This window comes from Chamaea fasciata, unplaced genomic scaffold (genome assembly GCF_029207755.1).
Source record: "Chamaea fasciata isolate MVZ Bird 193981 ecotype frontalis unplaced genomic scaffold, bChaFas1.0.hap1 SCAF_1, whole genome shotgun sequence".
Lineage (NCBI taxonomy): Eukaryota > Metazoa > Chordata > Aves > Passeriformes > Sylviidae > Chamaea > Chamaea fasciata.
Genome location: NW_027094086.1, coordinates 129,767,524 through 129,795,204, shown reverse-complemented (window position 1 = coordinate 129,795,204; position 27,681 = coordinate 129,767,524). Strand labels below are relative to the sequence as shown.

The following is a 27,681-nucleotide window of genomic DNA, read 5'->3' as shown; positions in this document are numbered from 1 at the left end:
ATTTCCAGCATTTGAATATATTCTTGATGTCATTAATATACTGAAAGTTTTTACAAGGACTCACACAAATGTCATGCACTTGAAAAATGGATTTATTTTCCTGTAGAATTATAGCTCGCGCTAGTTGTTAAATGGCATCTAGACTTAATATAAATCAAACCTCCCCTCTTTCAGATAGGAACAACTATATTAAAGCAGCACTATTCGCAGCACCAGCATTCTGAAAATTTTAGTTATTTTATTAATGAGAAGTAACTTTATTACGTGCTAAACTTGTTAGAGGTTTTCCACAAAACAATTACACGGTATTCCCAACGGTAGCCAGAAATAACGAGCTCCTGCTAAAGAAAGCAGGGAGGGACCATCGGTCCTGACCCTCCCTTTGTCAGTGTGCGCTTCCAAAGACACCTGCTCTTGCCTGCCCTACCCTGAAACAACACAGCAGCAGCTGGGAGCTGACTATCACCAACAGGATCAGGAAACAGGCGGAGCTGACCTCCCTGCACTCAAGAAGGAAAAAAACCCACCCCTTTTTCTAAAGGTACAACCATGCCACAGTGGATGTGCCGGTAGTTTCACCGTCAAATGCTGTCTCCACTTAAGCAAAGACTGGAGGATAAATGATTTCTTTATTTGTGCTGATATAAAATAGGTTTAAAAAGCTATCCGGTGGGTCTTGGCGCGTGTGGTTTTTTTTTAAGTTGCTATCAATACAACTAAATAGAGTGACACGCGCCTGTTTTGGCGACGCAAAACTACATCCGTCCCCCGTGTACAGGCAGGGCGCGCTCTGTGCGTAACACCCGAAATAACCCGAGACAACCGGGAAATTCTCCGCGTCTACGTGCACGCTCTAGCTTGTCTCCAAAACCAGTCTCTGTCTTCTGAGTTAACCGCTTCCAAATTTACACAGGCGAACCTCCGCGCTCAGACACCCCACCCGCACCCCGCGAGTCGCGGCGGGCCCCGCTCCCCACCGGGAGGAGCGGACGGGGCAGCCGCAGCTCCAGAGCCCGCCCTGCCGCCCGCGCTGCCGGGACTTGTAGTCGGGCCGGGCGGCGCGGAACTACCGCTCCCAGGGAGCCGCGGGCGGGCGCGGTCAGGTGGCGCACAACATGGCTCCGCCGTGCCCCTGCTCCCTGCGCGGCCGCTGAGCGCAGTCGGGGCGGCGGCGGGGCCACCATGCAGAAGATCAAGTCGCTGATGACCCGCCAGGTGAGCGGCTCTTCTCGGGGGGCGGCGGGGTACCGCCGCGGCCGTCCCGGGTTCTCCTCGGAGCCGCCGTGCCCGGGCGCTCTGGAGAGCCGCCGGGGCGTGGGTATCGCCCTCTGCCCTGCCCGGGGAGGAAAGGCTCGGGGCGTGTGAGCTCTTGCCGCACACGCATCCACCTTGTTTTTCTCTTTACGCCGGGAAATGGGAGCGTGCGCAGGTGCCGACGCGTAGCTCGTGTCACAACAACAGAGAAGTCGTTGTTGAAGATGACAGGGCAGGCCTGTGTCACTTTGCTTTTTTGACATGTAATTTTGAGCGCTGGGCTGTGGTTCTGTAACATGGCTTTGTCTGGAAGCAAATGCTTTTGGTCCAAAGGGCGGCGAGGCTGAGGAGGTGCTAGGGACGTATTTGGGTGGGCACATAGTGAATGTGTGCCAGAGCACTCGGTGCGTGTCTGTCAGCCCACTGCTGTGTGCCGCTTGTACCCAGGATTATGTAGATCTAAGCCTACATTTGGACCAACATTTCTAAGGCTGAGAGTCCTTTTAGGGAAGTGTATCAGCAGAACATTCCAGTTATTCACATACATGAGACACCCCTGAAAATAAGCCTGTTTATCTCTGTCTAATTGGAGAACTTAAAACAAATCACTTGTGTCACCCACATCAGGTATTCTAGATAGTTACAGAAAATAATGGGAAAGTCAGAGCCTTCCCCCCCCCCCCCCCCCCCCCCCAAAACTATGGCCTCAGAGTTGTAATCCTTACGCAGGAGGCAGGGCTTAAAAATAAACACTTCTGTGAAAGTGGAATTGCCAGAATAATATTCTGTTCTGCTTCAGTCGAGGGGTACATGATTCATTTTCAGCTTGACTAGAAGGAGTGCTGGGAAGCCTGCCCAGTGTGGAGATGATGTTTCCTGCAAATGATACAACTTAGGCAATTTTCAGTCATTCGGAAAGATTAGGTTCCGTTTACCATTTGATAAGTGAAACCTTTTATTTGTTCTGGAGATAAGTCACTAGAACTGCATATTTTTGAGAGGACTTGGGGAAGATTTTGTGTGAAGTATGAGAATCTGCAGCTGTTGCTTTGCTTCTCTCTTACATTGAATTTCTGGTGCGTAGAGGTGAGTCAGCTTTGATGATGGCAACTGCAGAGGGAGTTGAAATGATGCACAACAAAATCTGAGAATCAAAACCAAAATGGAGAGGTTTTGCATCTTGGGAAGATGAAACAGTTGCAAAATGTAGTAGTTACCACTGAAGTGATGTACAGCACTTAGTCAGTTTCAAAGAATAAATACAGACTTTCTCACCATAAACTAACATACCACTTGCATACGTCCTTATAGAAATATAGGTACCCAGGGCCAGAGAGTGGCTTGGAAAAAATACTGTTAGCATCGATCACAAGAGTGGGAAGGAAGTCTAACTGAAACTTGTGACTCACAGTATCACCCTGAAGTCTCAAGGGAAGCTGGAGTCAGGACCATATCTGAAATTTGAATTTTTAGATTCATTTCTGCCTAGGGAGCTGGCAGAAAATAGGCTAAGCAGCCTGTTCTGTGGTATTGCTGCATGAAGTGGTGAGATGCTGTTTCAGGTTGTCAGGAGAAGTTGTGGATGCCCCATCCCTGGAAGTGTTCAAGGCCAGGTTGGAAGTGGGGCCTGGGCAACCTGATCTAATGGAACGTTTCCCTGCCCATGGCAGGGCTTGGAACTACGTGATCTTTAGATTCCTTCCAACCCAAACCTTTCTATGAAAATTGTGAGTATGTTTGATATTCAACAAACATACGTGCTATTTGTGTGGCTATATGTGTTTTAAGGAGTAATAATTATATAAAGCAGCTAAGGTGGATTAGGCAACTGTTTCAGTTCAGTTACACACAGGGAAAGCCAGTCCTGGTAGTGGAATATGTTAAGTAGAAAAATATGCCATCAAGGTGAAATAATCTTGCTATTGAGTCGGTGGCACCTGACTTGAATTCAGTTATTTGATTCCATTACGTCATTAAGTTAGTGGAACAAAATATGTTCAAAATGTTTTTTGGACACAGGCTTGTTCTAAAATTTAAGATAACATCTGGACGTTGACAGGAGGATGTGAGTGAGTTTTTAAAGAAAATGGTAGTGAACTGTACTGAAAAGGTACATATTGCAGCATAAAACTGGAAATGCTCAGATGTTTGAGGAGCATAATTTATATACCAATGGTCTTGCTTAAATGTTTCTGGAATGAAATCTTAGCCTTCCAGCTATGTCAGAGTATTTATTAAAGGACCTGTCGATATCTATTCAACATCAGGTAAGACTTGATTGCAAGATACATAAAGGAATCAAACTTAACTGATTATTAAAATTCTTTTAAAGGGTCTAAGAAGTCCTCAGGAGAGTGTTAATGACCTCAGTCCTATTGAAAGCTTTCGGATTCCTACTAAGGTATGATACAACATCTCTCCCCTCCTGCTCCCTTTATTTTTAGTTTTTCATTTTATAGTTAAATGACACTTAGTTGTGTCTTTTTTTTCTTAACACAGTGTTTGCTGTTGTTTCTTTCAGTTTTATTTCTTCCTGAAAATCTTTCAGAGTGTTTTAATGAAAGAATTAAGAACTGTGAGACAAATCAGTTCAACAGCTCCAAATGAACTTGCATGAGTTTTTTTTTCTTGAAACTTTTCAGTTGTCACTGGATGCTTATATAGTGACATTATTATTATTATTATTATTATTATTATTATTATTATTATTATTTAGGTTTCTTGCTGGCATGAATTAAAAAAAAAGGAAAGAGAAAAAACCTTTTTTAGTTTTACTTTGGAAAGTAGATGCTGTGTGGATGGCCTGTATAGTTCTAGTCTTAACATTTAGTTTCTTCATGATTTTGGTGCTGTAAGTATATTTTGTAATTTCATAGTTTTAATCTTCAGCATATATAATTAACTTAATGTTCTACTTTAAAAGTTATGTCTTTATAATAGCAATAATTTTTGGTATTTTTTTGGTCTCACTACTTAAATGAAGCCAGCTCACTGTCGTCTCACAAGTCATGCTGAGTAATCTCTGTGTGAGGGAACAATTGTCACAATAATTGACTGTTCCTTATATCCTGTTGATCTGTCCCTGTTGAAGGGAGGATTCACAAGACTTCTCTGGTTGTCTATTATTTCCTATGAAATTGGTCTTTGCCTTTAACCAATAAGATACTTAAATTACTGACTTGAATTTAGATGACCTATTTTACAATAGTTTAAAAAATCAAACCAAAAGACCCCTTGTGTTTCTTTGTCTCTGTATAAGTAGTGTGTAATAAGTTGCTTGTGCTGAGGCAGATCATAAAATTAGCATTGCTGTATATTTAAAAAGTGAAATAAGAATCTCTGAGTTGGTACATTATACTTTGTTAAACAGTGACCAATACATTGATACCAGAGAGTCAAAGTATTCAGTTGCATCAATGTTGAAAAAACTATCACATCTCCATGGCTTATATTTCACAATTGCAGATTGCTGCCACTCCCTGAGCAGCCAGTTTCAAGCTGTCTTTTTGCCAAATGGGCTCTCCAGATATAAGTAGATGTAGGGTATCTTGGCTGGACTTCCATTCTGTAATGGTTTGATGTTATATGTCTGATAAGTCTACAGTGTGTAGCAATAACTGTTTTTATTTATCTCTTGAACCATGAAAGTCTCAAGCTGTTTTGGTGACAGAATGGTTATGATGCTGCACTTTCATTGTCACACTTTCACATTCAAATTGGTATCTCCAGACAGATCTAGGTCAAATGTTACTGGAAACTTTAAAAGCTGCATTAAAACTATACAGAAGTATACAGAATGAAAGGCTGCAGGGTCAGCATGAATTAGGGCCAGTATGAATTACTGGTAAAAGCACAAGCCATTGGTTAGCCCATCCAGTTTGTTTGTTTGTTAGGTACAAACCCATGGTTTTTGAGATGAGGGACTATCACACTAGTTTGGAGGTCAAATGGGAAATACGGAGGACAGGAAGAAGAACATTCCACCCCCATGAGGGCAAAACCAGCAAAATTCTTTTTGGTCTTTATATCTGAAAGTTGTTGATTTGCTGACTGGCCAGCATGATGAAGTGATGACTCTAGTCCTCAGGTTTTTATTTTTAGGCAATAAAATTGTTAGGCATTTGCATGTTTTAGTGAGTGCCTGAGTGTATTCACTCATGTTAACTCCAATAAGTTCTGCAACTATTTTGAAAAAATCCATTTTTTTATTATATGAAGGCCAATCACCAGCAAACTTGCTTTACTCATTGTTAATAGACTCATGCAGCCAACTCACTCTCAGTATCTCAGTAGAAAGTAAGTCTATAATAGTTTGAGTCTGTGGTAAAGTCTGTAGAGAAGCCAAATCTGAACTGCAAGGTTGGATACAACAGGTTGTGCAGAGAAGTTGTGGATGCCCCATCCCTGACAGTGTTCAAGGCCAGCTTGGATGGAGCTCTGAGCAACCTGGTCTAATGAAAGGTGTCCATGACAGGAAAGTTGGAACTAGATGATCTTCAGGATCCCTTCCGTCATTCTCTGATGATTCTTGGACAATTCTATGATATCTAGAAGAGAAAGTGATCCGTAGAAGGACATAATATCTGTTTTGACTGAGATACATTACTTCATTGGCATACTCTGATTACCCAGGGAAATGAATTGTTTTTGAACCATTCTGTTATTGTTGTTTCCCAAGCTGGTAACAGTTCTGTTTAGCAGATTCTGTCACAAAAGGCTGAGGTAAGTATTCTGCATGCTTGAATTCAAGAGTGTTGGATTAATGGTAAGTTGACTTTGAATTAAGTTACGTTTATTTTTATGATAATCAGCTCATATGCAATATATGAATATTATTTGACTTTGTAGCTTATCATGGTAAATAACAGTGAGATGTCTTTTAATGTTTTTTCCTATAGATATGGGAATGTGGGTTTCTGTTTTCCCAGCAGTAACTGAGTTCTTTTCAGGAGTGCATTAAATAGTACTAAGCAATAAGTAATAGGACTGAGATGTATTCTGTGGATAAGCTTTGTTGTTCTCTCCATCATGAGAGTTATTTTCAAAGTATAATGTTTGTTTTGGTAGAGTGAGAGCTTTTTAATAAGTACCCTCTATACATATTGAACAAGGAAAGATCAGAAAGAGGTTCTGGGCATTTTGTATGAAAGATGGGGAATACCACAAACTTCTCTGTGGTACTGCCTTCCCTAGCTGGGGGAGGGGGAGGGAGGGGCAGGGAGGAAAAGCAAAGTAAATTTGTAGATACAGTTCTACAGTGTATTTTGTGATGTTATAGACATTAATTGTTATATAAAATACATAGAGATATATTAGATCATTATATATATAGTTATACAGTATTTGTATATTGTTAGATGAAATATATACTGTTATAGTATAATACAGTATCGTATAATACATACATTAGATTAGATTCTAGGTAAAATTTCTTCACCCAAGGGTAGTTGAGCACTGGAACTGCTCTCCAGAGAAGTGATCACAGCTCCAAGCCTGACAGAGTTCAAGAAGCATTTGGACAATGCTCTCAGGCATATGGTGTGATTTTTGGGGATGGTCCTGTGCAGGGCCAGGAGATGGACTTGATGATCCTTGTGGGTCCATTCAAACTCAGTGTATTCTGTGGTTCTGTGATTATAAGACAAATATAATCTTTAAATATATCTTTGTATATGGATAAACTTGGAAGATTGTGTTTGCATGCGTGTATACAGATACATATATAAATGCTTTAATACTTCTTTTATTTCACGGAGGTGCAGTGTTGCAGTATACCTGCTGATTGAATCTGTTGAGCGTGACCCTCATCCTGGTATTTAGGATTAGCTTTTAGCACAGGTGTTATCTGTTTTCAGAATGGAGGGATATAAATCAGCAGCATATTCATTGGTGTGTTTTTGGCTCATGACAGAAAGGGAGGCTGTGTCCATATGAGTATAGCACAGATTTGGCCCCTGGTAATCTGTGGATAAAAGTGCATAGGCTGTTGCTTAACTTCAGCTTTTAACTAGCTTAGAAGCTGTTAGAATTTTTTTTTCTCTGAGTAGTGTCAGTTGACCTTTTTCAATATCTTCACTTCCCAGTCCTTTAGGTGACAGTGACTGGAATGCAGAAGGTGTTTGCTTCTACTTATTACCAGTAATGCTTCATTCAACAGAGCAATAGTGGTTTTACTGGTGCAGGCAACATAGCATACAAGGAGAGTGGGAGTGTGATGCACTGGGAAATAGCTGGTTAGACATCTAAAACTTGCTGAACTGCATTTCATGCATCTGCAATGAGGTGATTCTTCTGAAATACATTTCAAGGAATTGCCACAGGCTTCTAGACTGTAAACTCCTATTTTCACAGAACAGAAGGACAAAATGGTGCGAGATGTGTGTGGATGCAAGCACTGTGTTTTATTTAGCAGTGGCTTCTTTGAGTATGCAAAGCTGTCAGACTTCTTTTTCCTTCTTTCTTTTCCTCCCCAGATGCTGTCTTTCACTGTTCTATTTAGGTGGCATAATGAGAGAGGCCTGCTGCTGAAGGTTGTGCTAATGGTAACCTGATACCATTAAAGGATAAATGTTTTTTTCCATGAAAGTATGATCCCAAAGTACTGGGGGGGAAAAAAAAAGGTGCTGTTGGCACCACAAGTGACACGAGTTTTAAGTAGGAGGTGAAGCCTCTTGCTGAATAAAACTTTGGAAAAATGAGTAGCCTGTGAAACAGTATCTTACCAGGCTGTGTTGGCCCATTATTGATTGGAGAGTTTCTACTGCTGAACATGTGTGTTAACCTGGACAGGTGGATTGAAGTGAATTTTGTGGGGTCCACCTTGCCAATGTGCTGCTCTTCCTGACCTCCTGTGTGTCTTATTGATTCAGTTTAGGAATGGCAGAGTTGTCTGCAAGGGTATTATCATGAGATTCCTGCTGTCACAGCTTTGGACAGGTTTTTCTATTCAGAATAGTGCTTGGAAATGCTGAATTAACATAAAATGTAAAATGTTAAATGTGTTTTAATGCTGACTTGTTTGTTTGTTTGTTTGTAAGGAAGATACTTATGTGGCAATAGCTAGACAGGTTTTGAGGTGGAAAAATACCTTGAGGGATTTAGTAGCGCTTCTCTCTTTCCTTCTACTCAGTGTGTGAGTACCAAACCCACAGAGTTAAACCAGCCCTTTGCCAAGACTCCTGAAACTACGGGTTTATTTCTGTATAGTAAAATTGGTTTTGTGTATCTAATTGAAAGGATGAGGAAAATGGAATATCAGCAAATAAACTCCAGCTGGGGGTGGTTGCCTCCTTTAGTGGTGAGTGAGTAAATTGGCCTTCACTATGTTGGTTACTCAAACTACTGGAGCGTGATGTGCTGGAAGCTGCAGGTTATCCTGGCAGAAAGTTTGGTTTCAGATAATGTCATTTATGTGGAACCTAAAGCTTATCCTGGAGAGTTGTTCTAACTAGACTGATTTTCTAGAAAAATTGAACAAGAAAAACCTTGTCATTTAATAAATATTTTCCTGGGTAGTGTTTTTGCAAGTGAGTGATCTGAGACAGGATGAAATGGTTTCTTAGCAATTTTCCTAGGCACTACCTACATCAAATACAGAATATGTGTCCATAATGGCTTTCTTAATGCATCTTTAGTAGATGTAAATCACCACTGATTGAGATATTTTTTCACCAACGTGACAGGATATCAGCAGTCCAGAATTTCAAATAATCCTAAGCATTTCCTAAACATTTGCTTAGTTTTTCATCTTTTTTTTTTTTTTTTTTTTTTTTCTTTTAGGAAACATCCATACAGGAACTTGTAGGCAAATATTGGATGATAAATTCAGTTATTCTGTTTGCAGTGGTTCAGTGGACCCTGTTGCCTGTCTTGGATAAATTTTTAGTTTCATATAGCTAAAATTCAATGTACTGTAAGATATGAAACTGATTTACAGTGGGGTGTACATTATAAAGCTACCATTACAGATATATAATGATATAGCTGTATTATTTCCTTGCTTCTCTCGATCTGTCAGTGGAGTCCATGTCCTTTCTCTGGTTGGGCTTGGGTTGCTGTGTTCACCTGTGCTGGTGGCAGCGACTGCACCAGGGGTTTCAAATGGAGTTTGGAGACGCCTGGGGCCTCTTGGGGCAGGAGAAGGTGGCTTTCCCCAGTTCCCCACTGCCTCCTCGATGGTTTTTCTCCCATTCCCTGCTGCCCCGTCACAGCTCGGAGCCTCCCAGCTGCAGCCTGACCCGCAGCACTGCCCGCGGCAGCGCCTGGAGCCTTCCTTCAGCCTGGCTTGTGGCTGCTTGGGATGCGAGTTACACATGAAACCTGTTTTTCTCTGCATCAGAATCGTTGCTTTTTATTTCCCCACTGCCCCACTTTTTTCTTCTTTTCCTTTTTTCCCTCCTCTTTTTTTCTTGTGAGAATTATTTCAGAGGAGTAACGGCTTCTCTGATGCTCTTCCAAACCACCTACTTGTGACCCCTTGGCTGCCTCTTACTGCACAGAGAAACAGCACCTCGCTGTGTATTGTGTCACTTTGCCTTGGAACGTCTACACATGGATCTTATCTCAGTTGACACACAAAATAAGCAAATTAGTGTTTGTTCAGTCATTTAATTTAAAATCGGATGCCACTAGCTGGTGAAATAAGCCTCTGAGCTCTTTGTGATGAAAATACCAGGACTTTGCCCCGCTGGAACAATTCAGCACTCCTGGGAGGCTCAGGGTCATTATGGGACTCTTCAGTCTGCTGGATTGCTTCACCAGAGTTTAATTTCATTATCAAGCAATTTTATCTTTATTTTTGATGAAAAAATATTCCAATACTTCTCCCTTTTGAGTCTCTGGTAAAGGATTTTTCATTCTTTTTGAGGGAACGACATCCGGGAGAGGGCCAGAGGAAGAGAAGGTTCAGGCTGAGTCCTTGCTTTGCGTTCAGCTTCTGGAAGCATTTGGATTGTTGGGGAGACCTTCCAGAGGAGATCGTGACAGCAAGGAAGGAGATGCGTATCTCTGGAGTGTTGGCTTTCAAAAAGCTGACAGCACATCTCTGCTTAGACCACTGTGCTAAAATCTGAGAGCTGTTAGTCTTGTGCAAAGAAGGCAGATCTGTCCTGCTTTTACCTGTAGAAATCAGGTGTTTAATGGCATGACTTTTATTGCAGTGAATATGAGGACTGAGCTGAAAAGTTATGCATTTGTGGAGATACTGTCTCCCTGTCGTTTACAAAGAGGGTTCTTCTGTTTTTCAAAATTCAAGTTTTATTTGTTTTGTGCAATTTTTTTCTCCATCTGGAGAAGTAATCTGCCAGTATATTTTTAGTTTATTATGAGAATTTCTAAAATTAAGAAGGAAAAACTGGATTCAACATGCACTTGGTGCCATAAATGTATCAATGAGTAAATGTTTAAGTAGGCTGCAACGCTGAAGTCTTCACTATGTTTTTTGAAAAGTTTTAAATATTTTGCTCTCCCTAATAGGAGGTACAAGCCGCAGCGTACTGATCTTTCTCAATTTTGCCATTGCTTCTTGTGCAAATGTTGGAAGTGACCTTTGAAAGATGTTTGTTTTGTTAAAACATTGTTCTTCCTAGGATGTGTAGACATTATGGAAATTCTTTTTTGTTTTGTGCAGGAGGAGCTCAGAGAAGTACATGAAGAACCAACTGATCCTCAGGCACAACAGGAAATAATTAACAGCATTGAAGAAGTTTATTTTTCCAATGACTCCTTTGATATTGTGAAGTATGAGTTAGAGGTAAGCCGTCATTGTAAAAGATAAAATGGTAACATAACAAAAAATGAAGACCAGAAGTATGCTTGTTTCAATGTGCTAGTTTTATTTCTTAGATCTTGCATTAATACAACAGTGTATTCCCCCACATCATCTTGCACTTGTGTGGAGCTTCTAGCATAGAGTATCGGTGCATATATACAGTATATAGTCTCTTTTAATGTGGTGGAATGTGCTGACAGGCATTTTGTAATTTAAACTGTAGTGAAAATGTCAAGATAGCTGAGGAGACAAATCTGCTCTATGTTTTGTGTATTTTTTTAGCAAACTGAGACAATAATTTCTGTGATTGGGTGGTTATGTGTATACATATATGATGTAAAATAAAGTAACTTTGAGGTAATTATAATATGATATGACACAGTATGATCATGTGTTGTATATCTTAATGCTAATTGATTTCAGTATACATAATTTGAAAAAATGGATTAATTTTGCAGATTAGATTACAGAAGCCATAAGAAGGTTTCTTTAATGAAACTGATTGCCTAGCTAATACTATGTGTGATTAATAATCTTTAATTTCTCACTGATTTTAATTTTTTATTTAAATGCAGAGGCTTCCTCCAGTACTTAGTCTTCAAGAACTGGAAGAGTACAGAGACAAACTGAAACAACAGCAAGCTGCTGTAAGTAAAGTTTTTTCCTCTGTACCCTTACACAATTCGTTGTCTTGTCTGTCGGTCTAGCAAGAAGTGTAACTGAAAAATATTTGATTTCTTAACACATTAGATACTAAGCATTTTTTTAATATCATGTTGTGTGCCTTTATAGTGAAAAATCATCACTAAATTATATAATCATATGAAATCATGGGAGTAAATCTTAGTGTTAAGTACTGTAACAAAGAGCAAATGTGCTAACTATTTTTTTAGAAACTTGACTTTTTGAATGTTTATCTTGTGGTGTTCAACACAGTGCTGAATAGTGGTATCTCTTTGAGGGATTTCTGGCAATGTTAGACATAAAATGTTTTAAAAACTCTCTCCTTGAAGATGCTGTTTTCTCTTACTTTTCATTTGCCAATATGCTAATTGTTCACAAGGGTTTTTAGTGAACACTGATACAGAGTCATTATGTAATAAACCAAAAGGAGTAACTACGAGGAATTAGGAGAAATTGGAGTTGCAGCATTTGAAAGCTGCTTGTTATGTTGCAGACTTTGAAATTTTCTATTCATGTATTAATTGTTGTTCCATTACTCTTTTGAGATGAATAACATGGTAGAGGAAACAAATCTATTAACTGTGGCATTTGGAGAGTATCTGCAAATAAAATAGAAGTAATAGTCCTAATTCATGTCTTCAAATAAATGAAATGTATAGGAGACTCTTGCATTGTTAATAGTATGTAAAGCGAGTGCCTTCTGCCTTAGACTGCTTTCCCCATGATAATGCCTATCAAGTTTTGTGAAAGATTAGTGAGAAGTTGAGGAAATGAATATTCCATATTTCTCACCAAGATTTATAAGGAAAGAAGTTGGAAATGAGCGAGAGGTAGTAATTTTTTTATGTATTTGTTTGTGTGGTGGTGGTGGTGGTGTTTTTTTAAAATTTTAAGTGAACATCTGGTGGTGACCTTGTTTTGCAAGGAAGTGCTCCCAAGACTGAGACAACTTCACTGAAATATGCTGCATAAACCTAATATGTGTTATCAATGTCTTGGCCGTTTTTTGCTGGCAGGATGGGAACTGGCTGCAGCTGGGGGAGTGGTTTCAGGGCATGGCTGCTGCTGAAATATTTGAACTGGAATGTGCATGCAGCTAATGAATAATAGGGGAGAGGACTGAGCACAAGGCTTCCAGTAAATAATGCCAGATGTGTCTTTCTTTTAGAATACAAACAGGTAAAAGCTCTCAAAGCCAAAACTTTTGACAAGAAACATGTGCCCAGTTCTTCCCTCACCATCGCCCTCAGACAGGATTGGTCCTTGCTTGTTTCTTTCTTAATCCCATCAAAAAGTATTTCTGGTATAGGTAGGAATTATTTCTTCCTTGGGCATGTGCCGAGGTGCTAAAATGTCTTATATGCTGTGTTTCACGTCCTGATGTCATGTGTTCAGGTAGAGTGTGAGGCTATTGCATGTTTTCTTCTTCTGTCTCAGTTATTATCCATTTATCTTGTGATGAGTCATTTAGAGAACTGCTAGCCTTAAAGGACATTAGTGTCTTTCATGGAAGATAAAACTGCAGAATGTTGTATGTTATTGTTTCAGTCCTAAAAATATTTTAATGGTGAATGGATTATTAGATAGAGGATTCAAGAAGCCTGTTGACACATCACACAATACCTCTGCTTTTTCAAAAAACTAAATACTGCATTTTTCACTTCAGTATTTGTACCTACAGCTGGCAGAGGAATTTACAGTAGTAAATTGTAAATTGGAGATAATTTGCAACTTCTGAATTTCTCTAATGCAAAGCACTTATGTGAGTGTGAATTACAGGTACAAGAGCTCTGATCTTCCACTTCTCTGCTTTTGCACAGCTAATCTTGGTCATCCCTTTGTTTTCAGGGTCACTATAGACTTACTTTCTGTAGTTTGCTCATTAGTTGTCCATTCCACTGGAAGGACCCTAACTTGCTCACACATTTTTAATGTATGTATCATAACAACTTTAATTTGTAATCCTCTTGGTACAGAAAATTTGAATTAGAAAGGCTTTTTAGTTGTATGTCTGCTAGACTTAATTTTAAATAGTAATCTAATATCCTTAGCTATGTTGTTTTTTCTTCAGGAGATGAAATATTTTTTACTGATGTGATTAGGAAAGAGAAAATTGTCCCTTCAGCAAATGTTGGCAGGCATTGATAACCATGATCACATTCAGTACTAGCAGTTGTAATGCAGGATTCCAGGACTTAGCACAGCACAGTTGTGTATGGAGGATGCCAAAAGGGGTGTGGCAGTTTGGAAATATATGAAGTAACTGGGGATAATATTGCTCATCTGAAAAAATAATCTGAGAGAATAGCTTTGAACCTCAGAAAGAAACATAGTATCACTAAGTTCTGGGAAAGAAAAAAAAGTGCCTGTGGCAGGTGCTTGTCAATGTTGAGGTTGTTATTAGTCAAGGGTAACTGAGGACTTGCAAAACAAAAGGAGAGTAAAAGAAGTGTTATCTTTTAGTCATGTGTACTGCTTGAACATTGCTTAACAGTGAAGAATAAAACTGTGAGGTTTGTACCAGAGCATTGAGTAATCAGCAGTTATATCCATGTCCTGAAGTTTTTAACAGGTACAGGACTAGAATGAAGAATATATTGAAAAAAGAAGGTGAAAATTTCACAGGGTGTAGACTGCAGAGTGAACAAAATTCCTTAAGAGCCCCAGGGTCACATAGGCTTGTGTAGCGTTTGGCTTGATAATATCCTATCCTGACCCCACCTCACCCTGGAGTGGTTTATTTGCTGTCTGCAGAGGAAAGCTGTATTAGTTATGGAATAACTAAAAGGTTAAGAACAAAAGAAAAGTTGTAAAATTGCTTTGCAGTTCTGGCCTGCTTTTGATAAGGAAGGAGGAGAGCACAGCTGGGTATATGCCCCTTGTCCACATTGTCCCCTGATGACTTTGGAATACTTCAAAGACCATTTATGTGCAAGTGCTCTTCCCAAGGATGGGAATTGAGCTGGTGGAGCCAATATAAGTTTGTAACAGGAATGCTGATTGAAGAGCTCAACTTTGTGCTATGTTTGCCTAAGCAGTCAAGCTTACAAAACCCTCATTTTTTCTCTTTCCCAGTAGTACTTTGTGGGCTGGCTGTCATAACCAGTTTTATTTTATTTCCATTTCTGGGAGTACTGTTTCCCAAAAAGAATATAGAGCAATACCAATAATTACTTTTTCATGTTTGAAACCATTTCTTAAATATTTTTCGTCCCTGCTGAAAAACAAAACTAAATACACTATTCTCAAGCTGGCATTTATAGGACTATTACTGTTGTATTTCTTTTTAAGTTTCTGTGTTTGTGGACAGGAGATTGATTAAGGTAGCAATGCCCAGTTTTTAAAGTCAATACAGACAGCAGGTCTCAGGAGCATTCTGCTTAGAATTATACTCAAAGCAGTGGAGAAAATTTTAAAATATACATATCCTGTGTTCTAAAGAAAGGGTATAATGTGTAGAGGGTGCATATTCATTTTGACATAGTTTTAATTTAATGCAGGATTGGTCTCAAAGGTAGGTGTCCTTATGTTAAATGTGTTGTGGTTTAACTCTAGATGGCAATGGTGTATCACGCAGCCTCTCAGTCACTTCTCCAGTCGTGGGGTGGGGGGGGAATGGGAAGAATAAAAGTGAAAAAGCTCATGGGTTGAGAAAAGGCAGATAATGAAGAAGAAATAGCTAAAAAATAGGTAAAGCAAAAGCAAGTGAAGCAAAACAAGGAATTAATTCACTGCTTTTTGTGGGCAGGCAGCTGTCCAGCCTCCTCCAGGAGAGCAGGGCTCTATCATGTGTAGCAGTTATTTGTGAAGACAAATGCCATCACTCTGCATCCTTCCCTTCCTTCTTCTCCCCACAGCTGTATATGATCATGACACATGTTTAGGATATCCTATGGGTCAGATGAGATCAGCTATCTCAGCTATGTCCCCTTTCAAAGGTTTGTGCACCCCCAGCCCACTTGCTGGTGAGATGGTTTGAGGAGTAGAAAAGGCCTTGATTCTCTGCAGGCATTGCTCAGCTGAAGCACCTCTGTGTTACCAAAACTGGTTTCAGCCCAAGTCCAAAACATACCAGGTACTTTGGAGAAAATGGAATACCTCAGCCCAAGCCAGTGCACCATGCTGTATGGTTGACTTTAATTTGTACTCTAGCAACAGCATAAGCAAAATAGAAATACTTGCAGTGTCCCTAATTATTTCTATTTGCTTTTCTAGCTCGTTTGTTAGCAAGCAGAGAGCTAAGTGAGTAGTCTAAAAATGCCCACTAATCACTAGATGGAATTGTGAATGTTTCTCTTATTTTGATTCTAAGGAAAGCTGATCATAATTTTTACAATTTTTTATATGTTGTCGTGGAATATATATTGATAAACTTGAAAAATGCAGAACTTAATGGTAGAGAGTCACAAACTTGTAGAACTTTAGTATGGGCATGGCCTACTTAATTGAAATTGCTGTGTATCACATGGGGTGTTCTTCTTTTTAAGGTATCTAAGAAAGTTGCAGATTTAATTCTTGAGAAACAGCCTGCATATGTCGAGGTAAGACAACTAACAGTTACTCTTCAAGAATAAACTGCTCTATTTTGTGCTTTTATAATGCTGCAGTTGTGTCGTTATAGTAATTTGTAGTAGGGGTGCTAGTGCCTGGTTGGAACCAGCTATTTTTGTGTGCTAAAGCTCTGTCTTTATAGTGAAAACCAATGGTCTGTTGAGTTGAATGTCCCTAAGATGATAAAAGTTTTGACATATGGTTGTTTTACAAGGCTTTCTGAAGAATCCAGAATTCATGAATTCACACGCTTGGCTAATACCTGCAACAGACTTGAACAGGTGCTGCTTTAGTGCCCCTGTTTAGGAGTGGTTTCACATCTTATTCCGTAAGCGAAAGCTATAGTGATCTTTCTTAAGATCACTTAACTGTCACTAATCTCAGGCAGTTTTGAGAATCACAGAGTCACATAATATGTAGTGTTGGAAGGGACCCACAAGTATCATCAAGTCCAGCTCCTCTTCCTGCACAGAGCCATCCCCAAAAGTCACACCATGTTCCCAGGAGTACTGTTCAAACAGTTCTGCGAAGTGAAAATGGTGATTGTTATTGTTAGTCTGAGAATGATCCTGTGGTGAATACTTCTGTTTGTGTACAGCACCTTACTATCACCATTGTTATACTGGTGGTTATTAAAATAATTCTTATTTTGGACAAGAAACTGGAGAGAGTGTGGAAGAACAAAGATGGTTTCCTGGCTGTTAACCAGTGGTAGATGTCATGGAGCTGCAATTATTTTCCTCTTATCCAGAGGACACAACATCCTCTTTTGTTTTCTTGTTCTTATGGCCAGTGCGTCCAGCCTTAGTGAGGTTGCCATCTGTTTTCTGGCATCATTGCCTGGTGAAAGGAGTGCTGCTGTTCAAAGAACAATGGAGGGGGGAGAAGTGTCCACAAAAGAAGCTTCTATCATCTCCTGCAATAGCAAGTGGAAGAAAAAGGCTGTAACAGTAAAGTTGTTTCAGTTTTAGTTAAAGGTGTGAGGTTGGGAGGCTGTTGCAGAAGGAGGCTGATAAGTGCTACTGTGGTTGAATCTTCACATGACAGTGTAGAAGGGGGAGAAAGGGTAATTGTGTGTTATAAAAATCTTCTGGTATTATTTTACTGTTGTGCGGGTTTGAAATTGACAGTTTTGAGTGAGTGCTGCTTTTTCGGAATCCAGCAGCTTCACTTTGAAAACCTCTCGCTGCATAATGGAACTGCAGCAAATGTTCTTGCATTTTTCTGTGTAATGTTAATGTTCTCATTGCAGATATCTTAGTGAGGTGCACCTGTTTTATACATAGAAGTGCTTTCAGATGTTCCAAAGGGACAGTTAAAAATCCGTAGTGCTAGTAAAAATGTTTTAGAAACTTTTCTTAAATGCATTTGTGCCTGATGAAGTCGATAATCCTTCAGTGTTACTTATGGGCACAGGCCTGCACAGAGTTATTCTTGTCAGTAGACTTACTGGAGACTTCTGGTGGGTGTTATAGGTCTCACTTTCCCACTGATTCATGAAATGAACCTCCTGCTCTGCTGCGTGAACTTGTAATGGCAGCTCCAGTTCAGTGTTCAACTACAGTAACAGATCATTGCAAGGACCAACAATACAATTGAACACATCTCCTGTGCACATTTTCACTGTACAAAGTGTAGTTTAGGAATATCATTGTTTGAAGCCCATGCCTAGTATGAAGTACTGGTTGAACAGGTGCTTCTGTGGCCACAAGAGGCATGGCACAGACACTGCGTAAGGGTTTTACAGTTTTCTGTTGTTGGAAGAAAGACCTGCTTTAGGAACAACCAGTGGGTGAAAGACTGTTTTTGAGAAGAGAAAAAATTTCTTCAGCCCTAAATGCTGGGCAGAAGACTTCCTCTTTGGGAATATTAGACTGTACTCTCCCCATTTCTCTCCATCCAGTCATGTTCAAAGGAGAGATTTAACAGAGTTTGCGAGAGGCAAGACTGGAGTGGAGTTGCTCCTTATTGTATGTGTTTCCTCGTGAACAAGGAAACAATGGCTTTTTGAATAGCTCTGGTATTTGGAAAATATGTTTTAGAGAGAAGTAAGTATTGAGGAAAGTAATCTTTGAATTTGGTTTCTTGAAATATTTTACATATCAGCGACTAGGCTGTCATTTATACAAAGGAACACTGGTAACATAAAGGGGCAGGTTTTGGTGGACAATGCAGCTTAATGATTTGGAGACTGACCAGGAGCTGATCTAAAACTGAATTGAACTTTGAACTCATTTTTGCTTCGCATATTGTTAGAATTAGATTAGTTTTCAAAGTGAAAATCTCCCTTCTCATGGAAAGAACTTGATTTAAATTTAAATAATGAGCAGATCTAAAAAATAAAATAGAATTAAAAAAAAAAATATATATATATATAACCTCTTTTTCTGTAGCCTGGGGAAAGAATGCGCTTTTCTGCATAGCTGTTCTGACAAAAGAAATCCTAATAGTTGTATTAAAACATTTATTTTTTTCAAGGAGTTGAGATTATGCTAGGCACTTCACTAAGTCAAAATCAAGCTAAATTCAGGTCACCTCTGCTGAAGAGTTTTCAGCTGAAAGTCAACAGGATATAATTAACATTCATTATGATGTGACATCTATTAAATCAGTAGAACACAAGTGCTTCTAAACAAGAAAATGCTGTGTGAAACTTTTTTTTTTGTTTTACTGCTCTCTTGCATATTAATGCAAATTAAGTCCTATGCTTCTATCCCTGAAGCTTTGATCATTCTGTTGTAATACATTAATGGTAAAGAAATTATTAGGCCAAACGTGCAATATATAAATGTAGAGGGTCCCACTGCATTGAAAACAGATTTCAATTGTCTTATCTTCAAAATAGAATTGTATGTATTTCAAAACATAGTTTATATTAATGTTACATTGCAGTGTATAGTGTATATAAATGATGAAACAAATAATATATAAAGTAACTCTACAAAATCATTATAACATCTCAGGAGAAATCTCCTAATGAGTAGTCTTCACTGGTGTGTACCTTGTGTATTTGTTTAACTTGTATATTTGTTTAACCTGTTGTGTCTCTGTAGGAACTGGAACGTGTTACATCATTGCAGAGTGGCCTTCAGTTAGCAGCGGTTATTTGCACAAATGGAAGAAGGTATTTTGCTTAAGGAACTGCAGAGATTGAGAGTGGGAAAGTATTTAACAGGAAATCTGTAAACCCAGGAACTTTGCTTGCTGATGATATTTCCTGTTAATGTGCTGAATGCTATTAGGAGTAGTAATTAGAGATACTGAAACAATTGCAAACTCTTGCAGCTCTCACTTTTGTAATTGGGAGTTCTCTTTGAAACAGAAAGCTTTGGAAATATACCACAGATCCACAGACAAGTGCAGAAGGGAGGATGTACCTTCTTAGTAGTTTGTTGGTACAATCTTGTTTTCTGAGTTTCCCTAACAATGCTGACGATCTTATTTTCTACCATGTATTTTATTGGACTTGTTAGGATTGATTAGAAATAAATTTTATTTTATGAATTTTTGAAGATTGTTAATTTTTACCTTGCAGACACCTGAATATTGCAAAGGAAGGCTTCACACAAACTAGTTTGGGGCTCCTTGCAAATCAGAGGAAACGACAGTTGCTTATTGGACTTCTAAAGTCTCTGAGAACAATAAAAACACTGGTATGTAGTTGTTTTTTGTTCAATGACAAATATTTTTCTTAAATTCTGCGTAGTAATGACTGGAGTTTTTTTTTGGCTCTTTTTTTTTTCTTTAGCAAAGAACTGATGTGCGTTTGAGTGAGATGTTGGAGGTAAGTCCCTACCAGACTAGTATTATTTGAAGCTATTCTCAGTCTACATTCACCAGTCATCTTAATTTTGTCCCTTCCTTTCCTCTTGCCAACTAGGTGTGTGCATGGGATGAAATTATATTTTTATTCTTCTTTGAAATAGAGAAAAATTTCATATCAAATTAGATAGCCCCTCTGCTGGGAGAGTGTATTTTCTATTAAAAACTCATTCCTGCCTTTAGATCTGGGCACTGAAGCTTGAGTTAGTTCAGTAAAAATGTTGTGGGGTCTTCACTTGCTCCTGCTCTCAACTTAAACCTTTTTTCTTTAGCTTGATATTTGGATGAAAAAAAAAAAAGAAAAGAAATTTAGGTGACTGTTGATATGCTGGGTCTGGATAAAGAATTTCTATTGATAAATTACTATACAAATTTATAGATGGGCTCCCTGCTTGGTATTTTATTTGTAAATGTAGTAGCCTTCTGTCCTTATTCACTGGCTTGGCTTTTTAATTCAATTGTAGAAAACATTGCAGCATGCAGGCCATAACAGTGAAAATTCTGATGCTGTTATGTATGCTGTCTAAAAATGCAGTAGATACAGCACAGGGCAAAATCAGATCTTGTCTTAAGGTGATTAATTGTATGAAAGGAAGCCTCAGGATTTTACTGATGGCTGTAGTACATGTAGCATAACAATTTCGACTTGCAAGTTTGCCAGATGTTTACAGCTAATGCTGGATGGAATGTCATGATGACAATCCCCAGTTATTAAATTTGGGAATTGAATCTTATTAGTTTTAACTTTCAAGATTCTGTGAATTTAATTCCATCTTGAGTAAGTCACCTTGTCTCAGCAAACTTTCTTACTCTTTACCAAGCACAACTGTACTCATTTTCAGGTAGCATAAATGCCTTTTGCTCAGTAAACCCTGTACAATGATTAGCTTTTAATTTCTGTGCTGTATTTTGCTACACAGGAAATTAACTCTGCACTGTCTACTGGCAGCAGTTGACCTGAGGAGATGTGGGTGTTGCATTCACACACAGACCCTAATGTCTGATTGTCATAATTGGTCAGTGATTTTTAAGAGCTGGAATTGCTGTTTTTGGCAGAGTTCAGTTTTGGGACTGTGCTCAGTGTCTGCTCTCAATAAGTTATCCCAGCTACTGGCCCATTTATTTTCTGTACTCCAAGAAGTTAGTAAGTTGGAATATTCATGAGAACTATTAGTAGCCACTTAGAGAAGAGCATTTTGAAAGGGTTCCCAATTTAAAAAAGACCTGGAATGAAGCTACGGTAGCTTACAGGGCTGAGGCATCTGGAATATATTCATAGCACATCTTGTGCAAGCAGGCTTTCTGATTTGAGCCCTGTTAGACTTAATAGAGCAAGTACCAGGTTTGCAGTGGAGAGAGCTGTAAAGAGCTGTAAATACAGCAGTCCGTTTAGACCAGTGTACTGTTCTGTTTTCATCTAATGGATAATGTATTTGGGGTTTTTTTGTGTTTTTTTAGTTAAATTCAATCTGCATTAGAACGTTGCTGTTAAAACCAATTTCATTTCGAAAACTCCTCTATGATAGTAGCTGAATATAAATTACCCTTGCGTTTTTACTCTTCAATCAATGACTGAAGTTCCAGTAACAGCTTTGCATTTGAGCTCTCTAAAACATGTAATATAACAGATGTAATTAGGACAAAAACGAGAAGCTCTTAGCTTTTAAAGAGAGTTTCTTTTCTTCCAAGATTCTTTCTGGTCTCATGTCTAATAGAATACAAAAATAATAGGTGTATCCAAGGCAATGCCTGTATCTTGTTGGTAGGATACTTGGGTTTTACATTTTTGTGTGTATGTTTTTGTTTTGTCCTGACATCCTCATTATACTTCCTGATTGAACTGTCTATGTTTTTGATATTCTTCTTATATACTAGGTCTATGCATCTGTAGTGTGTTCTTTGTTTCCTGAGGCGTTCTATGGATCAGTTTTATTTAAGTTAATTTCTAATGAGCTGGATGTGTCAATTTAAATGGTGTTTATTTGAGCATAAGATTGGGAGTGTCTTCCTTGTCTCCTTTTATGTTTTATAAACTATGGGAACAGCCTGCCAGTGCCTGAACTAACCTCTTTCCATGCCCATGATTAGATTATTGGGAAGATGTTAGTTGTTCTGTAATAAAAACTTTGTGATGTATCTTTTATGTATGGATAAGGAAACAATACAGCAAGTTGTTTGCATAAGGTAATGTAATACCTAGTGTTTTCAGAGGCTGCTAATTCTAAGCTACTTGCACATTAAGTGCTGCACTAGACCCTCATTCTTTAACTTTACTGTGTAGACAAAGAGGAGAGGCAAAATATTTTATTCTTAATGTTTATACATAAGCATGCAAGCAAAAATGGATATTTCACTGTTGCTTCAGATGAGCTTTCAATTGTATTTTATCCTAAGGAAGAGGATTATCCAGGAGCTATTCAGCTGTGCTTGGAATGCCAGAAAGCTGCCAGCACTTTCAAACACTACAGTTGTATAAGGTAGGGTGACATTGTGCCCCTGTCAACTTCTGTATGGTTTTGTTTGTAAGTGGTATTAAATAGTGATCACTGATTCATTGATTCTCATTCTCTAAAGAAAGTTAAATTGAAAAGTAATTTTCAGCTTAGAAAAGTAAAATTGAGGCAGTTATAAAAGCATAAGTATCCTGTGTAGTTGCCCACCTCCCTCTACCATGACTAACCAGTCTTCACAGTTGTAACAGCACATAATCAGTGTTTAGATTATATAATTGTTTTCTAACTGTTGTAATATGTTGGCAGGTAAAGCATCAAAGTGAATTATAACTGTGGTACAACCTCCTGCCTAGAGATACCTGAGCTGAGTTTTGAATGAAAAGGTTTTATTCTAGAATTAATTTGCTTATATAAACAAGATGGCTTCTGCAGGATAACTTACTCTGATTCTTGTCAGTGAAATTAGCAAGTGCAGAGTTTCATGCTGACATGAAGAAATTGCTTTCAGAACCAAAACTAATCTAAATATCTGCAGTTTCTACCTTAGAAAGACTTAATGTTTCCATTGCTTTTAAAAAAAGAAATAGCAGGAAATGCTCATAAACTCCAGCAGGAGGTGTAGTATCATCAAGTTATTGTGGAGGTCCTTCTGTTTGAAGGTTCATTGCATGTGAAGAAACAATAAAGAAATAGTGGCCACTCTCTTTAGTGTTTAATGGCAGTTCTTTTTGACGCCTATTTTTTCTATTTAAACTTCTCTTTGGAGGGTGTTGTACCAAATTTATCTAATGGAAACAAAAAAGGAGGGTGATGGGTGTATCATTTAAGTGTAGAGAAGAGATAAGAGATGAGTCTAAGCAGAGATGCTAGAATCTGTCTTTTGATAATTAATGTAGGCCCCTAAGGAGAAGATTGACAGCACAGAAGGAAGTTGTCTAAAATCAGATATGATGATCATTTAATGAAAACTCTGCTTTCTCTGCTAGAAGAGGATATCTTACCTATTTCTTTGTTGCTTTGATGCTTCCAAACAAAAACAGTGGTCTTTTTTTTTTTTTGTCTTTTGTTTTAATTGCTGTCATTCTGAAATTTTTAAAGCTGATTGTTGCAAAGGTGCAGTGGTGCCTTTCTCTGTCCTAAGTAGTTTTTCTTATGGTAGCTATTTTGTTGATTTTTTTTATACCAGCTTCAAAAATTTTTTTTGAGAAAGCTTAGATTCTCTTTTTCCTACCGCATTTCTGTAAGGGGTTTCTGAGCAACAAATAAAAATTACTGTAGTTTGCAAAGATTTGACAGCCCTGACCCTTCTGGGTATGTTCTGCTGTAGACACCAATGCCAAACCAAAACATTTAGAGCAAGTTTCTTGGGCGTTGGGAATGTCTTTGAATTCTTGACTAAATCCTAGCAAGATGGAATCTTATCTAGACCCTCTTAACACTGCTGCATTATAAACCTAAAATAATGTGCCTTTCCACATAGCAGTGGTGCTAGTCTGACACAGCAGCAGCAGCTTAATGGTTTATGATGAATTACTATATTGTGGCTCAGTAACAGGGTTTTTGGAAATAAGAAATGATCTGAAATGTTTATATAATGAGTAATTTTATCCTAAACATTTTTTTTTCGTTCATCAATAGTGAGTTAAATTCAAAACTGCAAGACACCTTGGAACAAATAGAGGTAAGAATTAGTATACTGATGTTTAGTATATGTTAATATTTAACCTCTAAATATGTGCTAGTATCTAATCTCTAAGTACTAGAGCTTTCTAGTAAAATGTTCTTAGCAATTATAGAATGTGTACATTTCTTTCAAATACTCTCTTTGGATGCTGTAGCCATTGCTGTTCATATAGACTTTAGTGCTGTGATCAACCGAAATGCTCTGTAATATGTTATTATGTGATGACCCAGTCCACTAGTTGTGCTCACTGTAAGTGGTAGAGTAGTCAAATTAAAAAAGTCACATAACATTTGAAGTATTGAACTTCTAAAGAGTTGTGAAAAGTAAATAAATAGCAAGCCCTGGTAGGTTTGGATAAGCTATACAAGAGATCACAGTTTCACAGGAAACTTTAGAGGTCAGCAAACTGGAAACTGCTGGATAGGACCAGTGCTAAGCTCTAAGTGATAAAACTTGAATAGCTGTGAAGGATGAGACTAAGGTTGGTTTAAGTTGGTAGATAGTATCACAAAAGCAAAGGAATATAAAATGTTAAGTGTCTTCCTGGAAACTGGTGGAAACAAAGGAATTCTTTGACTCTACTACTGGGTAATTTTGAGCTGAAACTTGGCAAGCTTTTTGTAAGAAGTTGAGCAATGTAGGTATGTATAATGTCTATGTGATGCATGTAATGCATACACATGTAATGTTTAGCAGGAACCTGAATTAGCTATTTGAGCAGATGTCTACACCTGTTGTCACATGCTCTTCAGAAAGTCAGACTAGCGCATGTTTTATCATACCTTCTTATTTAATTCCCTGTAAAATTAGAACTTTTTCAGATTCTTTCAGTTATGTCTTTGTACTTCAGCTTTTATGCTAAGCTTTTTTTGTTCCTTTAGTCTTTCTCTGCTTTATTCAGAGCATGTCTGGTTCAAAAGAGCTGATGGAATGACTGTTTTCTTCCCACTCTAACACAGGCCCTGTGAGAGTGAGCTCTCATTTTTAAATTGTGAGCAAATACTGATGTTGTTTAAAAGGAGACATGCATGTTTACTTCCTTCCAGTAAAAGCTTTGAAGAGCAAATTCTGGTCTTATCAAAATATGATAAAATATGCCATATTGGTTGGTGAAAGCAATTCAGAGCTAGCTAAATAATCACATTCAAGATTTTAATTTATTACTTGTGAATTTATAAAAATATCTTACTTTCTTCCTGTGAAAGTATTTTATTTTCTACTGGAGTTATGCCTGTAGATATGGAAAAAACATAAGTCATCCTGGGGTCCATGGAGTATTGCTGAGAAATACATGGTCTAATTAATATAGAATAATAATCTGCTAGTTGGAATTTCAAAAATGAGTCTTTTTGAAAAATAGTTGAGTGCCTCTTCTTAAGTCCATTCCATTTTCCTTTTTTAAATTTAGGTTTTAATATAGATCTAACTTTTATACTATGTTACAAATAAAATGCAAGATGGCTATAGTGGAAGGAACTATTGAAAAATGTAACAAAAAATATTAATGTTCCTTGTTTAAGAGCTCTATTCATGGGCAGTTTGATATCCCAGTTTTTCTCTTTGTGCAGCTGTTCTGCAAGAAACAAGAGAAGGAATTTTATTTTCTTAATGTCTGAAATTCAAATTGCTGAGTAATGTTTTAGAGAAGTTATGAATCTTTAGGTTACTTGTCCTTTTACCATTTGGCTTAGGGAAGAAAGTGCAACAAACAGCTCCCACCAAATCTCTAGGATTAACACCAAAAATATTTTGTGACTAATGATTGATTAGTGAAAATATTCCAATGGATCAAGTAAAAGTACATAACAGGCTAAACACCCATCTACTGTGGTTTCTGTTTGAAAGAGCAAGACTGTACTGCAAGATCAATAAATAATAAGAATTGAAATGGTTTTAGTATCTAGCAAGGAAAAAAATTATTTGTTAACTGTGTTAACAAATATGTTATTATATGTTATTGATTCATTCTGTTTTTATTTTTTGCATTGTTGGTTGAAAATAACTAGTGTTAGGTTGTGTATCTGAATATATTATGGCGTCTACGTGAGAATTATGTTATTAAGCTACATAGTCAAATTTTTGAAAGCTTTATTAGTCATTAAATACATGATGCTACTGAAGTTTGTTTTTCACTTAGTTTACATAATAGGTGAACTTCATTTGTTGCAGAGCTATTTAGTATGCTCAGACACGGCTCTTGCTGGCAGAACTTGTATTTGTGTGTCTGCTTTCTTTTTTGACTCTCTTGGGTTCTGATTGTTGTGCTGATGTAGTATTCTAAAAGTGGCTGTCTTGCCAATGAACTTCTAATTCAGATAGTGTTAGTTACATTTCAGAGATGCTGTCAGAGGGTTAAGTAGTCTATAATTGAATTGATTGAGCTGAAACCCCCAGATCTGGATTTTTCTTAGGGGTGGAAGTAGACCAACTTAGAAATCCCAGCTCTCCCATATTGAGGTTTCTGGCCTTCTCAAAGTAAACGTCACTTTGAATTTGACTTCAGTGTTCTTGTTTGTTCTTGGGAGTGGTGGAACTCTGGCTGACGCTGCAGTACTTACGCTGCAAGAGGCAACGCTTAAACACCTCAGAACAGCCCAGAGACACTTGGTTACTTTACAAGCAAAATTATCACACTGTTTAAATAAATATCTTCCACGTTTGCCATTGTTTAAGTAATGTATTAGTTGGTCTGTTTTTATTTAGTGTTTAACACATTTTTTTCTTTCATTTTTATAGGAACAATTGGATGTAGCGCTTTCCAAAATATGCAAGAATTTTGATATCAATCATTATACAAAGGTTCAGCAGGCTTACAGGCTGCTTGGAAAAACACAGGTTAGTACTGATTTTCTGAGGAAGTCACAAAGAATAGTCATGTCACAGCATGAAGTTTTGACTACTGTGATGGAAATTTATTTTCCTAATCGTTGTGGTTAAATCCCAGGTGGCAGCTAAGTCCCACAAAGCTGCTTGCTTCCTCCTTGGTGCAGTGGCAAAGTCAGAGGGCAGGCAGGTGTTCAGTCATCCCCAGGACAACAAGACTCCATCATGTGTAACAGTGACTTGTGAATACAAACTTCATCACTCCAAACATCTCCCTGTTCTGTCTTCTTGCCCCAGCTTTTATTACTAAGCATGATACCACATGTTATAGATGATCCCTTTGATCAGTTGGGGTCAGCTGTCCTGTCTGTGTCCCCTCCCAACTCCTTGTGCAAGCCCAGCTCACTCTAGAGGGTTGGGGTGAGAAGCACAGGGCTTACACCTGAGCCTGTGTAAGCCCTGCTCAGCAATGGCTAAAACATCCCTGAATTATCAACACTGTTTCCAGCACAAATCAAAACCACAGCCCCACACCCCATACCAGCTACTGTAAATAAAATTAACTCTATGCCACCTCAAACCAGCATACTAATGCTGATGGATCTTGCCAAATATATTTATTTTAAGGTTTTTATAATGCT

General features: G+C 38.2%; 1 protein-coding gene across 1 annotated transcript in view; it reads left to right on the top strand.

The window, feature by feature from the left end:
- The first annotated feature begins 1,099 nt into the window (after positions 1-1,099).
- Positions 1,100-27,681, top strand: part of VPS50 (VPS50 subunit of EARP/GARPII complex) — a 77,375-nt gene continuing 50,793 nt past the window's right edge. Inside the window, exons 1-11 of the mRNA XM_066197510.1 lie at positions 1,100-1,215; positions 3,587-3,655; positions 10,883-11,005; positions 11,599-11,670; positions 16,195-16,248; positions 19,312-19,382; positions 19,794-19,911; positions 20,007-20,042; positions 22,475-22,557; positions 24,172-24,214; positions 26,954-27,052. Coding sequence (XP_066053607.1) covers positions 1,183-1,215; positions 3,587-3,655; positions 10,883-11,005; positions 11,599-11,670; positions 16,195-16,248; positions 19,312-19,382; positions 19,794-19,911; positions 20,007-20,042; positions 22,475-22,557; positions 24,172-24,214; positions 26,954-27,052 — 801 coding nt within the window. The 5' untranslated portion in view covers positions 1,100-1,182. The remainder of the gene's footprint in view (positions 1,216-3,586; positions 3,656-10,882; positions 11,006-11,598; positions 11,671-16,194; positions 16,249-19,311; positions 19,383-19,793; positions 19,912-20,006; positions 20,043-22,474; positions 22,558-24,171; positions 24,215-26,953; positions 27,053-27,681) is intronic.